General features: G+C 41.8%; 2 protein-coding genes across 9 annotated transcripts in view; both read left to right on the plus strand.

Annotated features, from left to right (window-relative positions):
* Window positions 1-8,276, plus strand: part of ptpn12 (protein tyrosine phosphatase non-receptor type 12) — a 53,166-nt gene extending 44,890 nt beyond the window's left edge. Inside the window, exons 14-18 of one of the 5 annotated variants that reach the window (XM_046859938.1) lie at window positions 2,195-2,377; window positions 3,863-3,924; window positions 4,011-4,044; window positions 5,007-5,090; window positions 7,245-8,276. In XM_046859938.1, coding sequence (XP_046715894.1) covers window positions 2,195-2,377; window positions 3,863-3,924; window positions 4,011-4,044; window positions 5,007-5,090; window positions 7,245-7,306 — 425 coding nt within the window. In that variant the 3' untranslated portion in view covers window positions 7,307-8,276. Of the gene's footprint in view, window positions 1-2,190; window positions 2,378-3,862; window positions 3,925-4,010; window positions 4,045-5,006; window positions 5,091-7,244 lie in introns of those variants that run through there. The other 4 variants (XM_046859939.1, XR_006927203.1, XM_046859940.1 and 1 more) reach the window with 4 other exon arrangements.
* Window positions 8,277-11,439: 3,163 nt separating this feature from the next.
* Window positions 11,440-22,668, plus strand: part of uhrf1bp1l (UHRF1 binding protein 1-like) — a 42,002-nt gene continuing 30,773 nt past the window's right edge. For 2 of the 4 annotated variants that reach the window (XM_046859919.1, XM_046859920.1), the window contains exons 1-4: window positions 11,447-12,114; window positions 20,899-21,061; window positions 21,632-21,670; window positions 21,747-21,838. In XM_046859919.1, coding sequence (XP_046715875.1) covers window positions 12,071-12,114; window positions 20,899-21,061; window positions 21,632-21,670; window positions 21,747-21,838 — 338 coding nt within the window. In that variant the 5' untranslated portion in view covers window positions 11,447-12,070. Of the gene's footprint in view, window positions 12,115-20,898; window positions 21,062-21,631; window positions 21,671-21,746; window positions 21,839-22,668 lie in introns of all 4 variants that reach the window. The other 2 variants (XM_046859922.1, XM_046859918.1) reach the window with 2 other exon arrangements.

Raw genomic sequence — 22,668 nt, forward strand, 5'->3', positions numbered from 1 at the left:
CTTTAAATCCACTATGTCTAAGACCATCCAGCATGTACAGGCTTCTACTAAAATGTACTTTGTCAGTACAGGTTTTTAAAATGAGTGTCAAAATAACCAAAGAAATTTTATTTTGCAACTGAGTGAGCGATGCAAAGAATCCAATATCGATCGTTTTACTTCTGAAAATATGTTAACTCTCTTCCTCCTCAAAAAAGCTTAAGGTCTTTCTAAAGAATATCCTAAAAGGTTATTCTCAGAGCTTTATTACTCTTCAAAATACACTGATACACTGATATTATGGTGTTTTTAGAACTGTTCAGACTTGACACTTTTGATAACTATACTGTATATGGACAAAAGTATTCGGACACCTGATTTTCTCAGTCACAGTTTACTAACCTGTTGCCCTGACTTTACTAAAACACATCCTAATGACTAAATTAATCGCCACAAAAATCAAGTAAAACGTCTTCTCTGAAGAGTGGAGGTGATTATAAGAGCAAAATTAGACTAAATGTGGAATGGGATGTTTAAGTTCAGGTTTATGGTCAGGTGTCCACAAACTTTTGTCCACATTGTGTATAGACATGACCAGTGAATAGATTGATGGACAGCTTCTGTATATGTTCCAATGTAGAGAGATGTGTTCCACATGCTTCTCCTCTCCTCCTCAACAAGACTCAAAAGGAGAAATGTGTTGAGGAAAGGAGAGCTCTGATGTCATTATTCTGCTCTGATTGGATGAATGGAACTGCAGTACATACCTATGAGCATCTGTTTGCTTTTTCCGCTTGCTGTTTACTCGTTAGTGTCGAACACGTCAAACCTGTCTTTATTTCATTTTATTTCTGGGCTGCATTTTTCTCCATGTGCTCAAAATCAGAATTCCTCCCTTAAGTTAAAAGAAGAGACGTGATCTGTGGAATTCGGAGACGTGATTCGGGCTGATGATGGAGCGCGTTGTCTTGCATGTGCTGTGGCTGGTGATGCGTTGAGGGGAAGCAGGTCTTCATCCTCTGTAGCGTGATCTGCTTTCATTCGATCCAGCTTGTCAAGTCGCTAACATGTTTTCTGAGCCAACACCGGGCGTCTTTGAGCTCTAATCTCCGGGGGTGTATCTCTGAGGAAACGTTGCCTGATTTGCGTTATAGGTTTTAAATCCAAATAAGAGTTTTGACATAAACAAACTTTTATTGATATTTTCATTGAACAATCCTTCCTTAGCATGAAGAACAGCTTCACACATACTCAACATCTGAACAGTTTCTCCGAACATTCAGCTGAAACACTTTGCCGTGCCTCAAAGATGTTCTTCTCTAGTTGGAGGTTTCTTGTTCATCCCAGAGCAGTTCAATAGGATTTATGTACAGTGACTGGGAAGGCCATTAAATGATAGCTCAGTGGTCCCTAACCTTTTTTGCGCCACAGACTGGTTTAAGAAGGTAGTGGATGGAGGTAGGACATGCGACCGAGGCATCATGACATGCATCAAGAGTGAGTCATAGACAGATGTGGCAGAGAGAATTGGGACATTTTCCTAAATAAAACATTGTTCAGAATTAGATAATAAATAAAACAGAAATATGTTATGTATTCTTTCTGTGCGGCCCGGTACCAATTGACCCGGGGGTTGAGGATCACTGTGATAGATAACAATCCAGACGACTGTTTGCTCTCTAAATATCGCTTACAGGCTCATCGTCTTGTACATTGAAGTCCGTTTTAATGAGCCGCAGTCCAGCCGGAATTGCATGGTGTCAAAGTATGGAACGGGAGCCATGTTGGATTAGGATTCCATGATGAAGCTATGTTATGTCAGTGTTATGCACTTCACCGCTCATAACGTTCTAACGTCATAATGTTATACTTGATCGTAAATCCTTGTCATCATTTCTTAGATTTTGTCATGTGAATAAAAAAAAAATGGCCTATCTAGTGAAACAAACTCGATTCAGGCAACGTATTTCTCAGGATACTGAAATTTCATGTCTCGGCGCATGGAATTGTTTTCTCTTGAATGTAACTGAAATGGCCTGTATGTGCATCTGGGCTGGGTTTTGATCTGAGCTGGCCTCCTTTTCCCTGTCGCCAAACGCACTCTCGTGTGTGTGTGTGTGTGTGTGTGTGTGTGTGTGTGTGTGTGTGTGTGTGCGTGTGTGTGTTTGTGTGAGAGAGGGCTATCGATAACAGTGATCTTGTGTGCTCCAGACAGTGACCAGAGTGAAGAATCACCTCCCCCTCTTCCTGAAAGAACCCTTGAGTCCTTCTTTTTGGCCACAGGTGCGTCCCAGCCATCTGCTTCCCTGTCCGGCCACACAAGGGCATCAGAAGCAGCCATGGATCCATTTTAACTCATGTTTGTGTTCATGTCAGGGCTTAAAGGGCAGGAAGTGGGGTAAATATTCAAGACTTTTATCAATAGAGTGTTTTCCCATTGCTGTTCTGTGAATTGAAGCATTCGTGAACAAGTGTGTGTGTGTGTGCTGTGTGTGTGTGTTACCTCGAGCCTTCTGGAATACAATAATGATTCCTATAGAGCAGGTGATGTTCCTGTCTGGTTATAAAGTGTCTATAAAATAAATGTTAAAAATATGGATTTTCCCCGTGAAAAAAATGAGGAACGCAAGTGTCCACCTCTTGGTTAGAAGTTCATCAAAGATACTAATGATTTCGACTCAAGACAGCAGGTTGGTGACCAACAAGAGGATCTGGTCCACTTTCATTTGGAGACATTTTGAACCCACCCTTATTCAGAACAACTTAGTTATCTCTCTTTTACAACCCCGAGCAGACGAGGATTAAGGACCTTGCTCACGGGGGCCATCAGTGGCAGTTTGGTGGTGCTGGTAGTTGCGCTCACAACTTTCTGATCAGACCTCCAAGATCTTAACCACTGAGCTCCTCAGAATGTTTCACCTCTGATGATCTCGATGAGAGGAAGATTATATCTTCAGTACAGAAGCATCTAAGAGCTTTCACTTCTTTACCTGCAACTCGGGAACCTTCTAGTCATGCTTTTCTTGTTCCTGTAACACTTCAGCAGCAGGAGATGATTCTTCTCAGTCTCTGATGCTTGAGCCGTGTTCTACACTGCATGGTGGTGTGTGACACCACTGTTTCTCACAATTATTGCCTAAACAATATGGTGTTTAGACACGTTTTCCTAGATGTAGTGAAGAATACGATTTATAATTCTATAACATTATAATTCTTCCCCATGCAAATTTGTTCCTAAATAATTAGAAATAAAACTTTACCATAAAAAAAGAATAATATCTGGAGTAAATAACATGTTTTAGATGGTTAATACCTTTTACAGGCAAAAGTTTGTGGACATCTGAGCAAAAGATTTCCCTCTTTTTGAGCATCACATTCCCCACTGAGTCTCTGTTTGCTGTTATAATAAACTCCACTCTTTTGGGAAGATGTTCCACTGGATTTTGTGTAGATTTTTGAGATTTAATTCAGCCACAAGAGTGTTCGTAAAGTCAGGTTCTGATGTAGGCGAGAAGGTGAGGAAGCCTGGGGTGCAGTCAGTGTTTGTTTATTATGTTCAATAGGGTTGAGAGGAGATATAACAGGAAATCTTTCACATCTAACAAATGGAAAGCATTTCCTCATGGAGCTGGCTTTGTTTACTGTGTACCTGTTCATGTGAAGAAGAAGAAAATGTCATGCTACCTCTCAGTTATGTGTGGATGAACTGGTTTGAAAGAAGTTGTAGTTGGACCCTCATGTGAAAGATGTTCCATGGAGAACCCTGTAACAGATTTCGAATCACTCTCGAAAACTCTATTATTTAGACAGGAATTGTACATTGGCCGGTTCTTGGTGTATCGTAAGTCAGCTTCTGTGTCTGTTGTTCCCCATCCTTCTCCAGATCCAATAGATGTGCAGGAGCTGAATGAATGTACAGGAGCTTTAGGAGACACTTCCCTCCAGGTGAGCCTACAAGATTTACCATCAGTCCTTTATTTTTATTTTTTTAATGACATAAAATTAAATATTCCTCTGTTTTCACCTTACAGCAAACACCAACCACAAAAACTAAACTTCACTCGGGTATGTATTATGTTAAAAAGCACACACAGGAATCTGGGATAGGATTTTTTTGTTTTGTTTTATGTAATATATTTATATATTTTCAGACACCAGGTCATTTAGTCCCAATTTGCTCTTATATTTCCTTCCACTCTTCTGGGGAATTGTTCCACTAGACTTTGGAGTGTGTTTGTGGACATTTGTGTTCATCAGACACGGGAGTGTTAGTAAAGTCAGGTACTGATGTAGGTGAGGAGACCTGGAGTGCAGTCAGCGTTCACATTCATCCAGTAGGGATGAGATCAGAGCTCTATAGCAGACCACTCAAGATCTTGCTTTCCAAACCATGTAAAGCAGATCTTAATGGAGTTTGCTTTGTGCACAGGGGCATTGCCATGCTGGTACAGGTTTGGGTTTCCAAGTTCAAGTGAATGCAAAATTGTATTATACTGCATCCAAAGACTTTCTATACAATTGTGTGCTTCTAGTTTTTTGGTAGCAGTTTGGCTAAAAACCACATATGGCAGGAAAGGTCAGGTGTCCTGATACTTTTGTCCATATAGTGTGTGTGTATGTGTGTGTGTGTGTGTATGTGTGTGTGTGTGTGTGTATATATATATATATATATATATATATATATATATATATATATATATATATATATATATATATATATATATATATATATCACACACACACACACACACACACACACACACACAGCATTTGGCAGAAGCCCTTATTCAGAGTGACTTACATTTATCTCATTCATACAACTGAGCAGCTTTGGGGTGAAGGGCATTGCTCAGGCGCCCCAAAATGGCCGGGTGTAGCCAGGATTTGAAACTCTTTAGATTCTAAATCAATCCCTCTTCATCATCTCCCTGTATGTTTTTTCTCTACTCTTTGAGAAGTCTTGGTCATATATACGTTCTACACTGCTAATATTGATCATCAATATATTTTGTATCTCGCTTCATCAGATCGAGGACAGGAGAACGGAAAGCACACCGACACAGGAACCATCAACAAAGCTACCACGAGAACGGAGTCTGAGACGCAGATGGGTGAGTGCTTAGGATTCACTGCATCATGATGATGATATACTGCATTCTCCACCACTGGGTTTCAGGATATTGATTCCCAGGATGACTGCACTACACACCACAATTCCTCTGCATTTCGTGGTTTTGCCTCAGAAGCAGCATTTTTTTATGTCTCCCCACAAGTTTTCAATTGGATTATGGTCCGGGGATTGGGCTGGCCACTCCATAACGTTAATCTTGTTGGTCTGGAGGTCAAGAGGCTGCTTTGCTGGTTTGTTTGATAATATTGTGTATCTTGGGTTGTTGTTGATTTGTGAGTGTGATGGTTCCCTCCATTTGGGTTGTGTGCAGAATCAGCAAGATCAGTCTTGATGAAAGACTAATTTCGAGGGCATTTCCTCCTCGGCATAAGACGACATGAAGTATTATAATGTACTCAAACTGATCCATAATACCTGGAATGCGCTAAATAGGCCCAACACTGTAGTATGAGAAGCATCCATATATCATGATGCTTGCGCCACCATGCTTCATTGTCTTCACAGTGTGCTGTGGTTGAATTCTTGGAAGATGTTCCACTAGATTTTATTATATTCATACACACTACATGGCAAGTTTGTGAACCCCGAATATGTAGTTTTTAAATATCTTGCTTCATGTTGAGTCCCCATTTGCAGTTATAATAGGTTCTACTCTTCTGAGATGTTCTTCTGGATTGATTCCAGATTTCACTAGATGTTCCACTAGATTTTGGAGTGTGCTCGCCAGGATTTGAGCTTGTTTAACCGCAAGGTTGTTAGTAAAGTCAGGTAGTGATATCGAGTTTAACTGGAGAAAACAAGGGCAACGAAGATCTTAATAAAGATGTAGTTTATTACGGCATAGCGTCAACAAAATACATGAAACATTTCGGGGGTCATCGGAGTCATAAGAACACAAGACGATTCCTGCTCAGACATTTTTACTCTTCTTTCCAATATTGTGTTCATTTAAAGGTAAATTTATTTATTATTTTTGGCTGCAGACAAATGTTATTTGGTGTGAGAGGGTCCAAAAATGGCCGCAAAGGTTGCAGACCCCTGGTCAAGCCGGATGTCTGTAAATGGTAATCACGGTCACGTAGGCTTTCGCTTGGTATTGATACTGGCATCCTCACGTAAAAAATATTTTTTTTAAATGGTAATCATGGTCATGTAGACTTTTGGTCCACAAATCCTTGATGTCCCTCTGCTGCTCCCATAATAATGATTAAAGTTTGTTTTTTTATTTTTCTAGACATATTACATCACTACCTCTATGATATTTCAGCTGTTTTGGGGATAAGCTCATTCTGAGATATTTCTTGGAGTGGAATCTGGGTTGCGACAATTTGTAATTTCTTATACACAGTAATATGTAATAATTCTCTGATTATACAGTATACGGTCAAAAGTTTATGGACAACTGAGCATCAGTTTAGTGTAACAAAAGTGCTTCCGTTTAAACATTCTATTCCACACTTAGTCTCCATTTGCTGTTATCACCTTTCACTCTTCAGGGAAGATGTTCCACTAGATTTAGCGTACTAACAAGTGTGTTAGTAAAGTCAGGTACTGATGGAGGTGAGGTAAGGAGGCCTGTGGGTGCAGTCAGTGTTCACATTCCTCCTGTTCAGTAGGGTTGGCGCTTTATAGCAAGAGATCTTCTGCATCTTTCAACCCATGTAAAGCAGATCTTCATAGAGCTGGCTTTGTGTATTGTCATGGTGGAGACCCAGGTTTGGCTCTCCTAGTTCAAGTGAAGGAGAAATTCAATGCTACCGTATCCAAAGACGTCCTGTAAAATTGTCAGAGGAAGAAGCACACATGGCTGGAATTTTTTGGTGTCCCAATATTTTTGATAATATTGTGTATCTTGGGTTGTTGTTGATTTGCGAGTGTGATGATTCTCTCCATTTGGGTCATGTGCAGAAGACATCATAATGACAACTGGACAGCAGCTTTCTGATTACGTATCTTTCAAAACTGTCGGAGGAACATGGGCTGAGAGCCACTGCATGATCTACCACATGTACAGTTGGCTGTGGATAAAAGGGCTATTTCTTTTTTTTTTTTTCTTTTATTCTGAAAAAGCCTCTGCTGTTCGCTCCTGAATATCTCACCACGCTTCCCCTTTCTGTGCTCTTCTTTTACTCAGGATTCGGCAGCCGCTGCACGCAACCCAAAGGCCCGAGAAACCCTCCGTCCGACTGGACATGATCCAGGACCTCCTGTAGATGACCCAAAACGCACCGTCGCATACACACGGATGTAATCATCACTGTTCCTCCTTTCCTCCGGGAGAGGATGAGGATCAAAGCCTATAAACCTCTGAGCACCGCGCTTTCTTTTTCCGACAAAACAATCAGGCTGAACAATCAGATCTTCACACTCTCCTGGTGTGGTGTGCTGGACTGGACATGTGCCGACTGCCACGGGCTCGCTGCAACGCCGATCCTCTTTTATTTCTCGCCAGCTCGGGCGGAGTCTGCGCTGCTGAATTCCGGCGTCTCATTTTCTACGACTTCTGGGACAATTTCATAATATATCTATATATATATATATATATAAATATATATATATACACACACACACACACACACTTAGGAAGCGAGAACTACTGTCTTGTTTGTTTATAATTGCCTTTTTTCCCGCTAACTTCTATATGCATCATTTTTAGGTGTACAAAATGTGTTATTTAGCTTAATATTCTTATTAACAGAAAATGTAAGAAGTCTGTGCATGACGCCCCCACCCCCACCCTCCAGGAGCTGTAACCTGTAAATTATTTGCAATTCCTTTTCTGCCCCTTCTGTTTTGCTCTCTGTGTTTATTGTTTATCCTGTTTTATTGGCTTCCCAAAAAATCACAGACTTTTTTTTTCATTTGTAAATTGTATTCCAAAGGTTATTTTTGTATACGCACCCTTCACTGCACCCCAACCCCCGGATCGAACCCCTCCGAGCTTTAATGTGCCTTTCTGCATGCCCCTCCGGTCGGCGGTGTGTGTACGATACGTGTGTGTGTGTGTGTGTGTGTGTGTGTGTGTGTGTGTGTGTGTGTGTGTGTGTGTGTGTGTGTGTGTGATTTGAAAGAGGGATTTACATCATCACATTCAAGCCTCTGGGATCCTTCGGATTTATTATGTTGCATAAATCAATCAGTAAAAAAATAGACATGAAGACATGAACGTACGGCTGTTGCTTGGCTTCTTTGTCTCTGTAAACACAGCGAAAGCACAATATAAAGAGTGTTTCCTGGTCTCACTGGGGAAGGGGGTGGTAAAGAAGGTCTGAGACTATTTGGGGGAAATTATTATAATTAACAACCTTAAATTTAATAAACGCATTCTTTTATATAACGTTACCGCTTTATCTGTGTGAAGCTGCTTTACAAATAAAATTTAATAGAATTGAATTAAAATTGTGGGACCAATAGTTCAATCTGAACAGAACATGATATTGAGGAGGAGTAGGAAATGGTGCATTGTGCAAACCTGAGAACTGTGCAACTAAACTTTTCTGCTATTACTATAAACCGATTTTAACAGTAGACATTGTCCTGAAGCAGCTTCACACAGATAGTTATATAAAGTTTAGTGTCTATAAGTTTGCTCCTTATAATTGCAATTTTATCCTTAGAGAGTAAGTCAGTGGCGACTGTGGCAAATATAAACCCCCGTGAGGCTTCATGAGGAAGAAACCTTGACAGGAACTAGATTCTCAAAGGAACCCAACTTCATCCTCAACACCGAATGTCTATTAATTCCAGTTCCATCATTGTTGGGCGCTGTTCATGCAGCCTGTGGTCCTGAACCATTTTAGCAGACTGTTGATATTAATTACAGTCCAACTCCATGTTCAAAGTTCTTTAGTTGCTCAGGAACTTCATGTTCATGTGGAACCATCCTCACACAGAGCATCTCTATTTGAAGATATAGATAATTTACACACATTAATCTTGGTATCATAAACTTCAAGTACCTCTTATTTTATCCATAATTAGTGAGGATTTGGAAGGCAACCCATCATCAACATCAAATGCCCATTCATTGGAGTTCACTGAATGCAAAAATGTTCATGACAACTGTAGTAATTAAAACAAAGTGATTATATTCGATCCAGATCCATGTTTATGCCTTATGAGATTTAACTCTCCACAGTAACTGTGATCTGGTCATGTGGAACCATCCTCAGGTGGTGATTTTAGCTTTTTTTTTTTCCAGGATGCATCGCTTCCAGAACCTGTGGGTATACGTACTCATGTCCTTCAGCGATATTTACCAAGTGAGCAAAGAACTAAATAAATAAATAAAACCATTATAAGAACCACAGGGAAGTGGTTGCTCAGTGGTTAAGGCTCTGGGTTACTGATCGGCACATCGGGGGGGTTCAAACCCCAATATTGTCAATCTGCCACTCTTGGGCTCTTGATCAAGGCCCTTTACCCTTTGTGTTCCAGGGGGCTGTATCATCTCTGATCCCAGCTCACTAACATTACTGGGATATGTGAAGAAAGAATTTCACTCTGCTGTGAAACATGTAGCACATATAAAGCGCCTTTACAGTGACTTCAGCGACCATTAAACTCTAAAGGATTGAGTTTTAGGACAGAAGTTCAACAGTATAGGTGTTAAATACCTGCTGAAATCTGATTGGCTGATGGTGGCCATTAACTACCACAGTCAATAAAAATCCATTGGAGCAAATTTCAGATTTGTTCAAATTGAGAAAAACGGATTTGAACTGAACCCATCCTCCTCAGCATACAACCGCCGAACCTCATCCAGAAGAAGTTTTCTGCTGAACCATTTAACGAGTTGATCATATAAGTTTGTGGCAAAGACTTAGGACTATTTCACAAAGGATTACATGACTATCTATTGTTTATGTTTCATGGATTTGACAATTTGCTCTGCATCAGTTGGAAAACCCAAATGAAAATAACTGGGTTGCAAGTGCTTGGACCCCCAAAACTTGCCCCTGAATGATAATTCAATTGAATTCAGCTTTATTTTAACAATAGACATGTACGTTTATTCTTCAAGTTGAGAGTTTAGAGCAAGTGGAGAATGTGGCAAAAAAACCTTTTTTTTTCAGACTTCATGAGGAAGAAACTTTGAGAGGAATCAGACAAAAGTGAGCACATCCTCATTCATTATAATTCCAATCAGATCTTTTGTATTTCTGGTTCCTCAGTTTTATTTACTGGTTTGCAGATAAAAAAGGGACTTTTCTCTTGATTTTTTTCCTGTTTACCCTGTGCTCATGGGAAGTGGTAGCTCCGTTGTTAAGAGTCTGGGTTACCGATCGCAAAGCCGGGGGTTCAAGCCCTGATATCGCTACGCTAAGTTTCAGTTTTGACTTTACATTTACACTAGACGCACAAATCCAGAGTGACTTACATTTATATTATTCGTACAACTGAGCTGCCATGGGGTTAAGGGCCTTTCTCGAGGGGACAGGAGTGGCAGCTTGGTGTGGGTGGAATTGTAACTCATTACTTTTAAATCCAAAGTCCAATGCCTCAAACATTTGTGATATATGCATTACGGCACAAATTCCTTTTTCCCATAAAAATATTTTTAAGAAACTGGGGTTCTCGCCCCTACAGCAGAGGCAATGAAGGGTTTTTGTACAAAGTCCAACCTTGGCAGTTTGTTACTACTAGGGCTCAAGCCCCTGACCTTCAGATCAGTAACCCAGAGCCTTAACTTTTTAACACACGACTTCCTGAAAGGTGTGTGTGGTTGTATGCATTTTAAACCAGAGCTTTTCCTGACTAGCCATTGCCCTCGTCTTTCCCCAGTCAGGCTGATATTTACAGTACAGTTGCTTCATGATCTGGTGTTGATCTTAGCAGTGCAGTGTAAACAGTAGAACTGACTGTTTTCGCCATATCAACCCATTCATCCCAAATTCTTCTTTTTCCAAACCTTTTGTTAATACACTAAATTTCTAAATCGCACCCACATGCACTTCTATCCCCGGACTGTTCCTGCTGAGGCGCCCAGTTGTTTAGTGTTGCAGTACAATATCCCTTCACTCAAACTATCACAAGAACGTTCGAACTGATCTCACGAATGCTCCTTTAGCTGAGTGATCACCCCGATCCAGCCAAAATCTAGTGAAAAGACTTCATGGGGCTTTTTTATAACAGGCGCACACACCTGTCAATATATATTTGGTAATATATAAGGCAATATCATACATTTTTTTTTTCTTCATATTTATTTCCATATAAAACAGGAGAAAGAGGAAAGAGTGTGATCCAAGTGACTCTTATTGTGGCATGGACACAAAGGTTCTCTAGTTGTGGTGGGACTCGGACTTTGATTTTGACATGGGTGAAAAAAAATGTCGTCCGTCGCGTTTCCTTTGTCGTGCAGAGACGAAACAAACGCAGCCTGAAGCTCGGCCTGAATTACTGACGTGTCTTGGATTACTCTAGTAGAGAACACGTCCTTGCGTCACATTTACACCACTAGGTGGCGTGAATGACAATTATTTATTCACCACTACCACCCCTGTTTTTTTTTTTATTCAAAATGGAACGCTCCAAACTTAGACTGGATGAATGGTAATGTTGGCGCAAACCATTATTATTGTGGGGTAGTGGGCGGTGGAATCGTAAAAAAAAACCTGACTCAGGTTATTGGAGGTATAAGGAAGAGCTTTTCCGGGTGACGTCAATGTCTCACGTGACACGCTGACTCCGCCCATAGGCCTGGTTTCCTGGGCGATGGTGCATTAGTATGGCGCTCGCAGGAGAACAAGGCTGAGTGGTAATCAGAGTGGTTTCATCGGAGGTGCACTGGTTTCATCCGTGTGTGTGTGTGTGTGTGTGTGTGTGTGTGTGTGTGTGTGTGTGTGTGTGTGTGTGTGTGTGTGTGTGTGTGTGTGTGTGTGGGAGGAAGTCGGGATGAAACGAGTCATCGCGTCTTGGATCTCGTTGTGTGGATAAATCATTCATCAGGTCACAGTCATGGCCGGACTGATCAAGAAGCAGATCCTCAAACATCTTTCCAGGTCAGTGTTCGCCTTTATCATCATCATCATCATCATCATCATCATTATCATCCTCCTCCTCCTCAGTGTGTGTGTGTGTGTGTGTGTGTGTGTGTGTGTGTGTGTGTGTGTGTGTCACCACGACTAACCCTCATCAGTTCATCTAGCTCACTCCCCACCCTAGCCGGATTGTCATGGCCGTGTCTCAATCCCAGTCAAGTGCACTCCACAGCATTATCTGTAATGAAGCCTTGTACACCATACCTAGTGCATTTCATGTCCACCAGGGAGCTCATTTGGAGTCTAGCCCAGCAGGTGTATTAGATACCTGTGTGTGTGTATAAGGGGTGGTATCAAAAAGTGTCAATACTAGTTTTGTGCAACAGATGGCAGCACGCGGCTGCACGCACAGTCACAGGGAGCACCAGCTCAGTGTCAGTGTCCCAAAAGACATTGTCCTGCGTACGTCCAGAGCAGGTGCTATTCTGACCCCGTGCACACTCTGTTATCATACTCGCCAGATCCTGAAGATAAAGATCCAGCTCAAAACTTGACACCATTGCGGCGATACAGTGTGAAGATCAGAAGGTGCTTGACTTCCAGGACACATTCCAGAAGTGGCTGGAGTGCTGTATTGCTGTGCAAGGGGACTGTTTTAAAGGTGATGGTGTGTAAACGTAGATAAATAAAGTACATTTTTCGTAAACAGAGCTTGTCTCGAAACCTTTTGACACCACCTCGTATCAGACAGTCAAACTCCTTTAGATCATTAAGGACTATGTTGCTAGAGACCAGTCCAGCTTTGCTCAGTCCAGGTTTCCCTTCCCGAATCTTCCTGAAAACGATTGTAATTAATTCCTATTAAAACAAAAAAAAGTCGTCCCTGTCGTCATGGCAACACGAACAAAACCGTTAACACTGTAATAAAATAATAGATATTCTAACCAGGAACGCGGAGAGAAAGTGAAGCGAAGAACAGGAATAAAGGAGTGTTGGATGCTTTAATGGCTGTAGATGTCTCCAAAAAAGAATGTATCAATTGAAGAAGTGAGTGAGGGGCCGTGATTGGTTGTTAGGATCAGTAAAGCTCAGTGATTGGTCGACGGGAGCACGCTGGTCATGAAGCAAACGAACCTGCTCATTGGACTCCTGTGAAACGTGTGGATTGTTTATGGGTTTTTGAGAGACACATGCATGCTTTTTTTGTTTTGTCTGAAGACTGATCAAACAAATGTCCAGATTTTCTTAATAAAATCACCATTTATCCAAAATCCACATTCACACACTTTTGGCATCTGGACAGTTTGTTTATCTGAGCATTTATCTAAAACACTTTGCCTTGGCCTCAAAGGTGTTCTTCACTAGTTGGAGGTTTCTTGTTCATCCTAGAGAAGTTCAATAGGATTTAGGTGCAGTGACTGGGCAGGTCATTAAATGATAGAAATCACACCAGACGCCTGTATGCTCTCTAAAAAGGGGGTAGTCTGATCATATCTTCTGTCCTGTTCTCCATCTTCTCTAAGTTCTTCTGTTGGAGACAAAAATGTCTCATTCGGAGTTCTTACATCCATTCAGTGTTCACTGGTGTGTTTTTGTTGATTGGAAACATTTCTGATGTGAGCTGAAGAGCCAAAACTTCTCACATCTCCGATCTGGCTGCATCGTTCCTGTTTTTACCCTGCAGGTGTAAGAGTTCATCTTCGGCCAGGCTGAGATTTATTTTCAGTCTGAGTTTGCGTTTCTCTTTCTCTATAAAACAACAGAATGCGTGTGGAGAAATGAACCGAATCATCTGAGAGAAACGTAAAACACAAATCACCTGATAGAGAGTTAAGGGCCTTGCTCAAGGGCCCCAAGAGTGGCAGCTTAAGCAAGGCCCTTAACCCTCCACATCTCACTTGTAATTGCTCAGTATAAGGGCGTTATTATTTCTTATAAGATGAGATATACCTTTATCCGTCCCACTGGGGAGTTGGGGGAGAAATTTGCAAATATGTACAAAAAAAAGTAAAAACATACTACAGTAGATACACAACACAAAAGAAGATAAAAGAGACCACTAGTAAGTTACGCTATCAGACGTATTGCACACAGGTAATATTACACTGTTTTAAATGATTGTTATTGCACGTGTTGTTGTTGTTGTTATTGCACAGTTAAACACTAATAACAGTGTATATTTTAGTGACTGGTTCTCTGGGAGCAGCTCTGATTGTGAAGTCTAATAGCAGCATGGGTGAGCTGAAGGACATGTAATCTCATTCTCCTTTACTTAAAGTGTGTGTGTGTGTGTGTGTGTGTGTGTGTGTGTGTGTGTGTGTGTGTGTGTGTGAAAACGTTAGAAGCTTTATCGAAGCACAGCTCTAGCAGGCCACACTGTAAACCCCTATAGAGTTCTCAGCGCTGATGAGGGAGAATTCGGGCTGAAATATTGCGCGTCGAACAAACCGGTGCTTCCTGTTACACACCACAGGGGGTTAAAACAAATCAAATACAAAGAACATTAAGGAACACATAACACACTATTCAAACTGAATGAAATCCAATCGCAGATGGTGCCGTTCAAACCGCTGGGTGATGCGAAAAGGAATGTGTGTGTTTGCACTAGTGTGACCTACAGTATTAATTATATACCCAGTCGACTGACCTTTGCTTCTCAGAGGTTTAATGACTTCATGAATGTGACCTTGTGGATCTGGGAGGATTGGGAAAGTGTGTGTGTGGAGATCTACTGGGATCTGCTGAGATCTACTGGGATCTGCTGGGATCTGCTGTTCGGAGTTTAAGCAAGGCCTCATGCCGTGACACTTTCTTCTGATAAGCGTTACTTTTTCTGACCCGTAACTCAGCATGCTTAAAGGCAGCTCGAGTCCCTACCCAGACTTTACTCGAGGCCCCAGCAGTTACACAGTGATTATAAGGGAGGGGGTGATTGTAGAGGAGGTTATTTTAACAGAAGGGGCTGGTCGTAGAGGAGGTGAGTGTACAAAGGGGTGATTGTACAGGGGTGAGAATAAGGGGGTGATTTTGCTGGTGTGTTATTAAGGGGAGTGATTGTGCTGGGGTGATTATAATGGGGGGAGGGGGGTGGACAGATTGGCTCGCTGTCAATCACTCAGATCCTTACACTTTCCAATTTTTCCTTCTTTCAACACATCAATTTCAAGTACTGACTATTTACTAGCTATCTGATACACTTCCACCCCTCCACGTATCATGTAAATAGGCTGTACACGTCACATGACACAAGGAGATGTAAATTGGCTCTTTGATTGTTTTGGTTGCCTGATCTTCCACCTTCCACCAGCAGAGTTAATGAAAAATGCATGTCTGTCTGTGTGTGTGTGTGTGTGTGTGTGAGAGAGTGATGGAGACGGAGATAGTGAGAGAGGAAACTTGGATATGAATTAAACGTATCTTTTAAAGCCTGCGTGGACTCGAGAACGTTGCTGTTTTACAATTGATATTTAACTGACCAAACATCTCAAGGACACCCGTGAACCTGCTTCATCACCCACACTCGGAATTGTGTGTGTGTGTGTGTGTGTGTGTGTGTGTGTGTGTGTGTGTGTGTGTGAGTGTGAGTGTGAGTCCTGGCCCGGCCTCTGTGTTACATTTGCACAGGCCGGCTCTGAACAACACATGTTCAATAATTTATTCTGGAGGCTTCTACTGTGTCTGTTGTGAAACACAGAATAGAAAAGCTAAAGGTGAGTAGTGCACAGATCCCTGCAGTACAGATCCCTGCAGTACAGATCCCTGCTGCACAGATCCCTGCAGTACAGATCACTGCTGCACAGATCCCTGCAGTACAGATCCCTGCAGTATAGATCCCTGCAGTACAGATCCCTGCAGTACAGATCCCTGCTGCACAGATCCCTGCTGCACAGATCCCTGCAGTACAGATCCCTGCAGTACAGATCCCTGCAGTACAGATCCCTGCTGCACAGATCCCTGCAGTACAGATCCCTGCAGTACAGATCCCTGCAGTACAGATCCCTGCTGCACAGATCCCCGCTGCACAGATCCCCGCTGCACAGATCCCCGCTGCACAGATCCCCGCTGCACAGATCCCTGCTGCACAGATCCCCGCTGCACAGATCCCTGCAGTACAGAATCCTGCTGCCTTTAAAACCGCATCTAATATTCCTTTCCAATTAGTTATAAAATAAAATTTCGATTTGATCCCGAACTCATCCTTTACTAATCCCTTATTTATCATTTACTAATCCCTTACTCATCCATTTTACTCCTTACTCACCCCATACTCGACCCATTCCCATCCCTTACTCATTCCTTATTCTTTCCTTAATTATTCCTTACTTATTTTTGACCCATCCCTTTCTTATCCCTTACTCAATCCTTACTTATCCCGTACTCATCCCTAACTTATCCCGTGCTTGTCCCTTACTTATCCCTTACTCATCCCTTATTCTTCACTTATTTTTCACTTAATTCAATTCATTTTTATTTGTTCAAGCATAAAGCAGCTTTACACAGATAATGTGGTGATAAGGAATGAATGAATGTTCTTTATAAGTGTAAGTTTGTCCCTGATGATTGAGCCGGTGGTGAATGTGGCAAGAAAAAACTCCCTGAGACGGCATAAGGAAGAACCCTCGAGAGGAACCAGACTCAAGGGAACCCATCCTGGTTGGGTTCCTGGGTGGCACTGGGTTACTCTTCCCTCACTTACCCCTCACTCATCCTTTACTCATCCCTCACTCACCACTCACTCATCCCTCACTCACCACTCACTCATCCTTTACTCATCCCTCACTCACCCCTCACTCACCCTTTACTCATCCCTTACTCACCCCTCACTCACCTCTCACTTATCCCTTATGCATCCCTTACTCACCCCTCACTCACCCTTTACTCATCCCTTACTCACCCCTCACTCACCTCTCACTTATCCCTTATGCATCCCTTACTCACCCCTCACTCACCCCTCACTCATCCTTTACTCATCCCTCACTCACCCCTCACTCATCCTTTACTCATCCCTTACACACCCCTCACTTAACCCTCACTCATCCTTTACTCACCCCTCACTCACCACTCACTCATCCTGAACTCATCCTCACTCACCCCTCACTCACCCTTTACTCATCCCTTACTCACCCCTCACTCACCTCTCACTTATCTCTTATGCATCCCTTACTCACCCCTCACTCATCCTTTACTCATCCCTCACTCACCCCTCACTCATCCTTTACTCATCCCTCACTCACCCCTCACTCATCCTTTACTCATCCCTTACACACCCCTCACTTACCCCTCACTCATCCTTTACTCACCCCTCACTCACCCCTCACTCACCCCTCACTCATCCCCTACACATTACTTATTTATCCCATACGCGTCTCTTACACATCTCTTATTTGTTCCTAACTTGTACCTTACATCACTTACACATTCCATTCTCTTCCCATGTTGTCTCATACTCATCCCTTTCACCCTTATTTCTCCCTTATTCTTCTCTTATTTCTCCCTTATTCCTTCCATACTCATCTCTTTTACCCCTAATTCCTTCTTTGTTCCTCCCTTATTTATCGCTTATACCTTCCATACTCATCCCTTTCACCCTTATTTCTCCCTTATTCATCCTTTATTCCTTCTTTATTCATCCTTTATTCCTTCCATACTCATCCCTTACACCCCTTTTCTTCTTTATTCATCCTTTATTCCTTCTATACTCATCCCTTACACCCTTATTCCTCCCTTATTCATCCTTTATTCCTTCCATACTCATCCTTACACCCTTATTCCTCCCTTATTCATCCTTTATTCCTTCCATACTCATCCTTACACCCTTATTCCTCCCTTATTCATCCTTTATTCCTTCCATACTCATCCCTTACACCCTTATTCCTCCCTTATTCATCCTTTATTCCTTCCATACTCATCCCTTACACCCTTATTCCTCCCTTATTCATCCTTTATTCCTTCCATACTCATCCCTTACACCCTTATTCCTCCCTTATTCATCCTTTATTCCTTCCATACTCATCCCTTACACCTTATTCCTCCCTTATTCATCCTTTATTCCTTCCATACTCATCCTTACACCCTTATTCCTCCCTTATTCATCCTTTATTCCTTCCATACTCATCCCTTACACCCTTATTCCTCCTTATTCATCCTTTATTCCTTCCATACTCATCCCTTACACCCTTATTCCTCCCTTATTCATCCTTTATTTCTTCTTTTCTCATCCTTACACCCTTATTTCTCCTTATTCATCCTTTATTCCTTCCATACTCATCCCTTACACCTTATTCCTCCCTTATTCATCCTTTATTCCTTCCATACTCATCCCTTACACCCTTATTCCTCCCTTATTCATCCTTTATTTCTTCTTTTCTCATCCCTTACACCCTTATTCCTCCTTATTCATCCTTTATTTCTTCTATACTCATCCCTTACACCCTTATTTCTCCCTTATTCATCCTTTATTCCTTCCATACTCATCCCTTACACCCCTTATTCCTCCCTTATTCATCCTTTATTCCTTCCATACTCATCCCTTACACCCCTTATTCCTCCCTTATTCATCCTTTATTCCTTCCATACTCATCCCTTACACCCCTTATTCTTCCCTTATTCATCCTTTATTTCTTCTATACTCATACCTTACACCCCTTATTTCTCCCTTATTCATCCCTTATTCCTCCCATACTTGTCCCTTATTCATCCCTTACTCGTTTCTTGCTCTTCTCACCACCAGTTACACATCTCCCACTCATTTTTCTTTCATCCCACACTCATCCCACACTCATCTCCTACTGTCTTGAAAGTGTTTTACTTTAAATTTGAGGAATTCACAGTGAAACTCTTCCAGTCCAAATGTTGTTATGGCACCTGACATTCTGTGTTTTGTCTCTGAAATCTGATCTACATCATCCCGATACTGATTCTGAGTATCAATTAGTCCCAGCTTTATAGAAATCATATGACTCACTGGCAATTAAACAAACATTTATGTTTAGCATTGTTCCCTACATTGTTTGAGGCGGCTGCCCTGAACAGATCGACAGATCTGACATCATCTTCCTGTAATATCTTAAACATGATTCTTTCTTTGTTTTAGAGCCCAGCCTGAAACCAGGACACACTGATTTGTGTTTTTGTTGTGTATTTATGTAGAGGTATGAAGGATCATTTGGATTAAAGCCACAAAAGTCTGTGGTCCAGTTTATTCTCGGAAGTTGAGTTTCGGATAGAAATCTTTTCAACCGGCAACTGCAGAATTTCCTCAGGTGCTTCTGCTTGTATGCTGTTTGTTACCAAACAGTAAAACTGGTATAACTGGTAAACTAGTAAAGCTGGCTGACTTGGAGTTGCTATAATGAAGAGCTGCACTGTGTGGGATATGAGATCTATAATATAGTGAGATCATATACACTGTATGACCAAAAGTTTGTGGACGAAGTTTGCTTTTTAAACATCCAATTCCACATTTAGAGAACATCCAATTCCGCATAGTCCGGTGTCCCAATAGTTTTGGCCATACAGTGTACATGTTTGGATGATATAAATATATTTTTTTGGAAAATAATGATCTATTAGGAGTGTGAGTTGAACAGTTGATAAAAGAATGCAGCAGTACTGTAGTTCTGGGAATTTATTGTATGCGAGTGGGAATGAGTGGACGTGAGTGGACATGGACAAGAGAACTGTCTTATTTTTCTCTGAGTGCTCAAATGATGTTTATTCTGTGGAGTGTCTATAAATGCGCAGACTGTTTTTACTGATACTGATAGCTAGGTTGGATCCTACTTGCCGATAACTATTTAATTAACCGATGGTTATTAAAAAGGACGCTGGATATAAAAAAAAAAAACACTCCATGTCAAATAGTACTGAACTTTATAAAAAATTAATGGATAAATAATGGATTTATGATGAAATTCATCATTTTTAACATGATTCGAAGTTTAGTGAATGCTTTAGAAGTATTGTTTATTGTTTGTTCATTTCAATGTTTACTAACTCTTTTAAATTAAGTTACTTTTAAACTTTAGTTACTGCACTATACATGAATGAGGTATAGCACACAGTCTCTCGTGTCAAAACAAACAGCACTTGGTGTCCGTGATTCGCTTCCACAGGTTGCACTCGTACTGTATAATATCAGATGCAACCCGGAAAAACTATCGGTATGGATTTTTGACGATAAATCGGCAAAAACTATGAATCTGTTGGCCTCTAGCTCATGCTGAAGGACTGTACTGGATTTATTTGATGACAGATTATAAATGTGAGACTGAAATCATAACACAAAAAAGTGTTATCAGTAGTAGTAGAAGTAAATATTGGTGCAGCAGTTGAAGATGCATCTCAAATCCTGATTTTCTTTTATTATGCAAGTTTGTACCTGTGAGAGAAAAAAATATTCAATGCCTGTCTTATCAGACGTTCAATAAATTTTATGTGCAATGCCTCAGAGTCCAGGTGTGGAGGAGGTGTGTTGTGGAGGAGGTATCTACTTGTGTGATGTTTTATACACCCTTTTCTTTACCTTCTCCTTTTTTTGCAGAATGAAGCATTGCAGGTTTTTGAACAGTGGTAGTATGCGTGGTTGTGATAAACCCATAGAGCAGTATGGATTATTCTCCAGGCCTGTGTTTACTTCTAACAAACTAACACACTCACTGGGCGTGAACGGTTGTTTTGTCAGTAATCACCATCAAACAAACTCGGCAATCAGTTTCTTACACTCTAAAAGTCTAAACTTTCCATCTCTTTGACAGCTCTTCCTTATAGTTCTGTCTTTATATCTATCTCTCTCTCGCCATCTAGGTTTGCTAAGAACCTATCCCCAGATAAGATCAACCTAAGCACATTGAAGGGGGAGGGTCAGCTGACCAATCTGGAGCTGGATGAAGAGGTGCTGCAAAACATGCTGGATCTGCCCACCTGGCTGGCCATTAATAAGGTCTTCTGCAACAAGGCAGCGATCCGGGTGAGAAGTAGCTCCACTTTATTCACTTCCATACTTTCCTTGTATCTGCATAATATCAGACATATATCTGCCCCATATCAGACCTGTTTCTGCCTTGTATGTGCCCCAAATTAGCCCTGTATCTACTGAGTATCTGCCCTGTATCAGCTCTCTCTAAGCCCTGTATCTGCCCCAAATTAGAACTGTGTCTGCCCCATATCAGCCCTGTATATACCCACTATCTGACCTGTATCAGCTCCATATCACAACTGTATCAGCCCCATAATATTATCTCTTATTAAGCAAGTGTGTAAGCACTATAACGCTCACACACACATATACAGATTATGACACATGCACTTGTAGGGTTTGGTCTGTATAGTTAAGTAATGGTGTTAAACTTGTTTGTCCACACACACACACATACACACGAACAAACACACACACCCACCAGCTGTAAATAAGAGCCATGTCTAGACTACTGCTGGTGTTAGACTCCAGATGTGGAGTGGGTGTTTGGATTTTACATGAAAATAAAGGCCACAGTGTATATTACATGTATGTATGTGTGTATGTGTGTTGTTCAACCAGATTCCATGGACCAAGCTGAAAACACATCCCATAACCCTGGTAAGTTCTCACACCTCACACATTTCCGGGTTCGAGAGATTTGATTAAATGTTTAATGGAGCAAATCATCTTTCAGTCCCTGGACAAAGTTGTGATGGAAATGAGCACCTGCGATGAGCCACGCCCACCCAACGGCCCCTCACCCATTGCAACAGCCTCAGGTCAAAGGTCGGTACCGTTCTGGTTCGGAGAGATTCTAATGGCTCTGAAGCATCTGATGGTTCTGAAGGATCTCTTTGGCTTTTCTTTTTGTTTGTAAAAGTTGCTGTTGCTCCGTTCCTTCATTTGTAGTGAGTATGGTTTAGCTGAGAAGGTCATAGAGGGGCCGCCAAGTATCTGCCCCATATCAGCTCTGTATCTGCCCCATATCAGCTCTGTATCTGCCCCATATCAGCTCTGTCTCTGCCGCCATATCAGCTCTGTATCTGCCCCAGATCAGCTCTGTCTCTGCCCCATATCAGCACTGTATCTGCCCCATATCAGCTCTGTCTCTGCCCCATATCAGCTCTGTATCTGCCCCATATCAGCTCTGTATCTGCCCCATATCAGCTCTGTATCTGCCCCATATCAGCTCTGTCTCTGCCCCATATCAGCTCTGTCTCTGCCCCATATCAGCTCTGTATCTGCCCCATATCAGCTCTGTCTCTGCCCCCATATCAGCTCTGTATCTGCCCCATATCAGCTCTGTATCTGCCCCATATCAGCTCTGTATCTGCCCCATATCAGCACTGTATCTGCCCCATATCAGCTCTGTTTTTGCCCCATATCAGCTCTGCATCTGCCCCATATCAGCTCTGTATCTGCCCCATATCAGCTCTGTATCTGCCCCATATCAGCTCTGTCTCTGCCGCCATATCAGCTCTGTATCTGGCCCATATCAGCTCTGTATCTGCCTTATATCAGCTCTGTCTCTGCCCCATATCAGCTCTGTCTCTGCCCCCATATCAGCTCTGTATCTGCCCCATATCAGCTCTGTATCTGCCCCATATCAGCTCTGT

The sequence above is a fragment of the Silurus meridionalis genome, chromosome 10 (assembly GCF_014805685.1).
Source record: "Silurus meridionalis isolate SWU-2019-XX chromosome 10, ASM1480568v1, whole genome shotgun sequence".
Lineage (NCBI taxonomy): Eukaryota > Metazoa > Chordata > Actinopteri > Siluriformes > Siluridae > Silurus > Silurus meridionalis.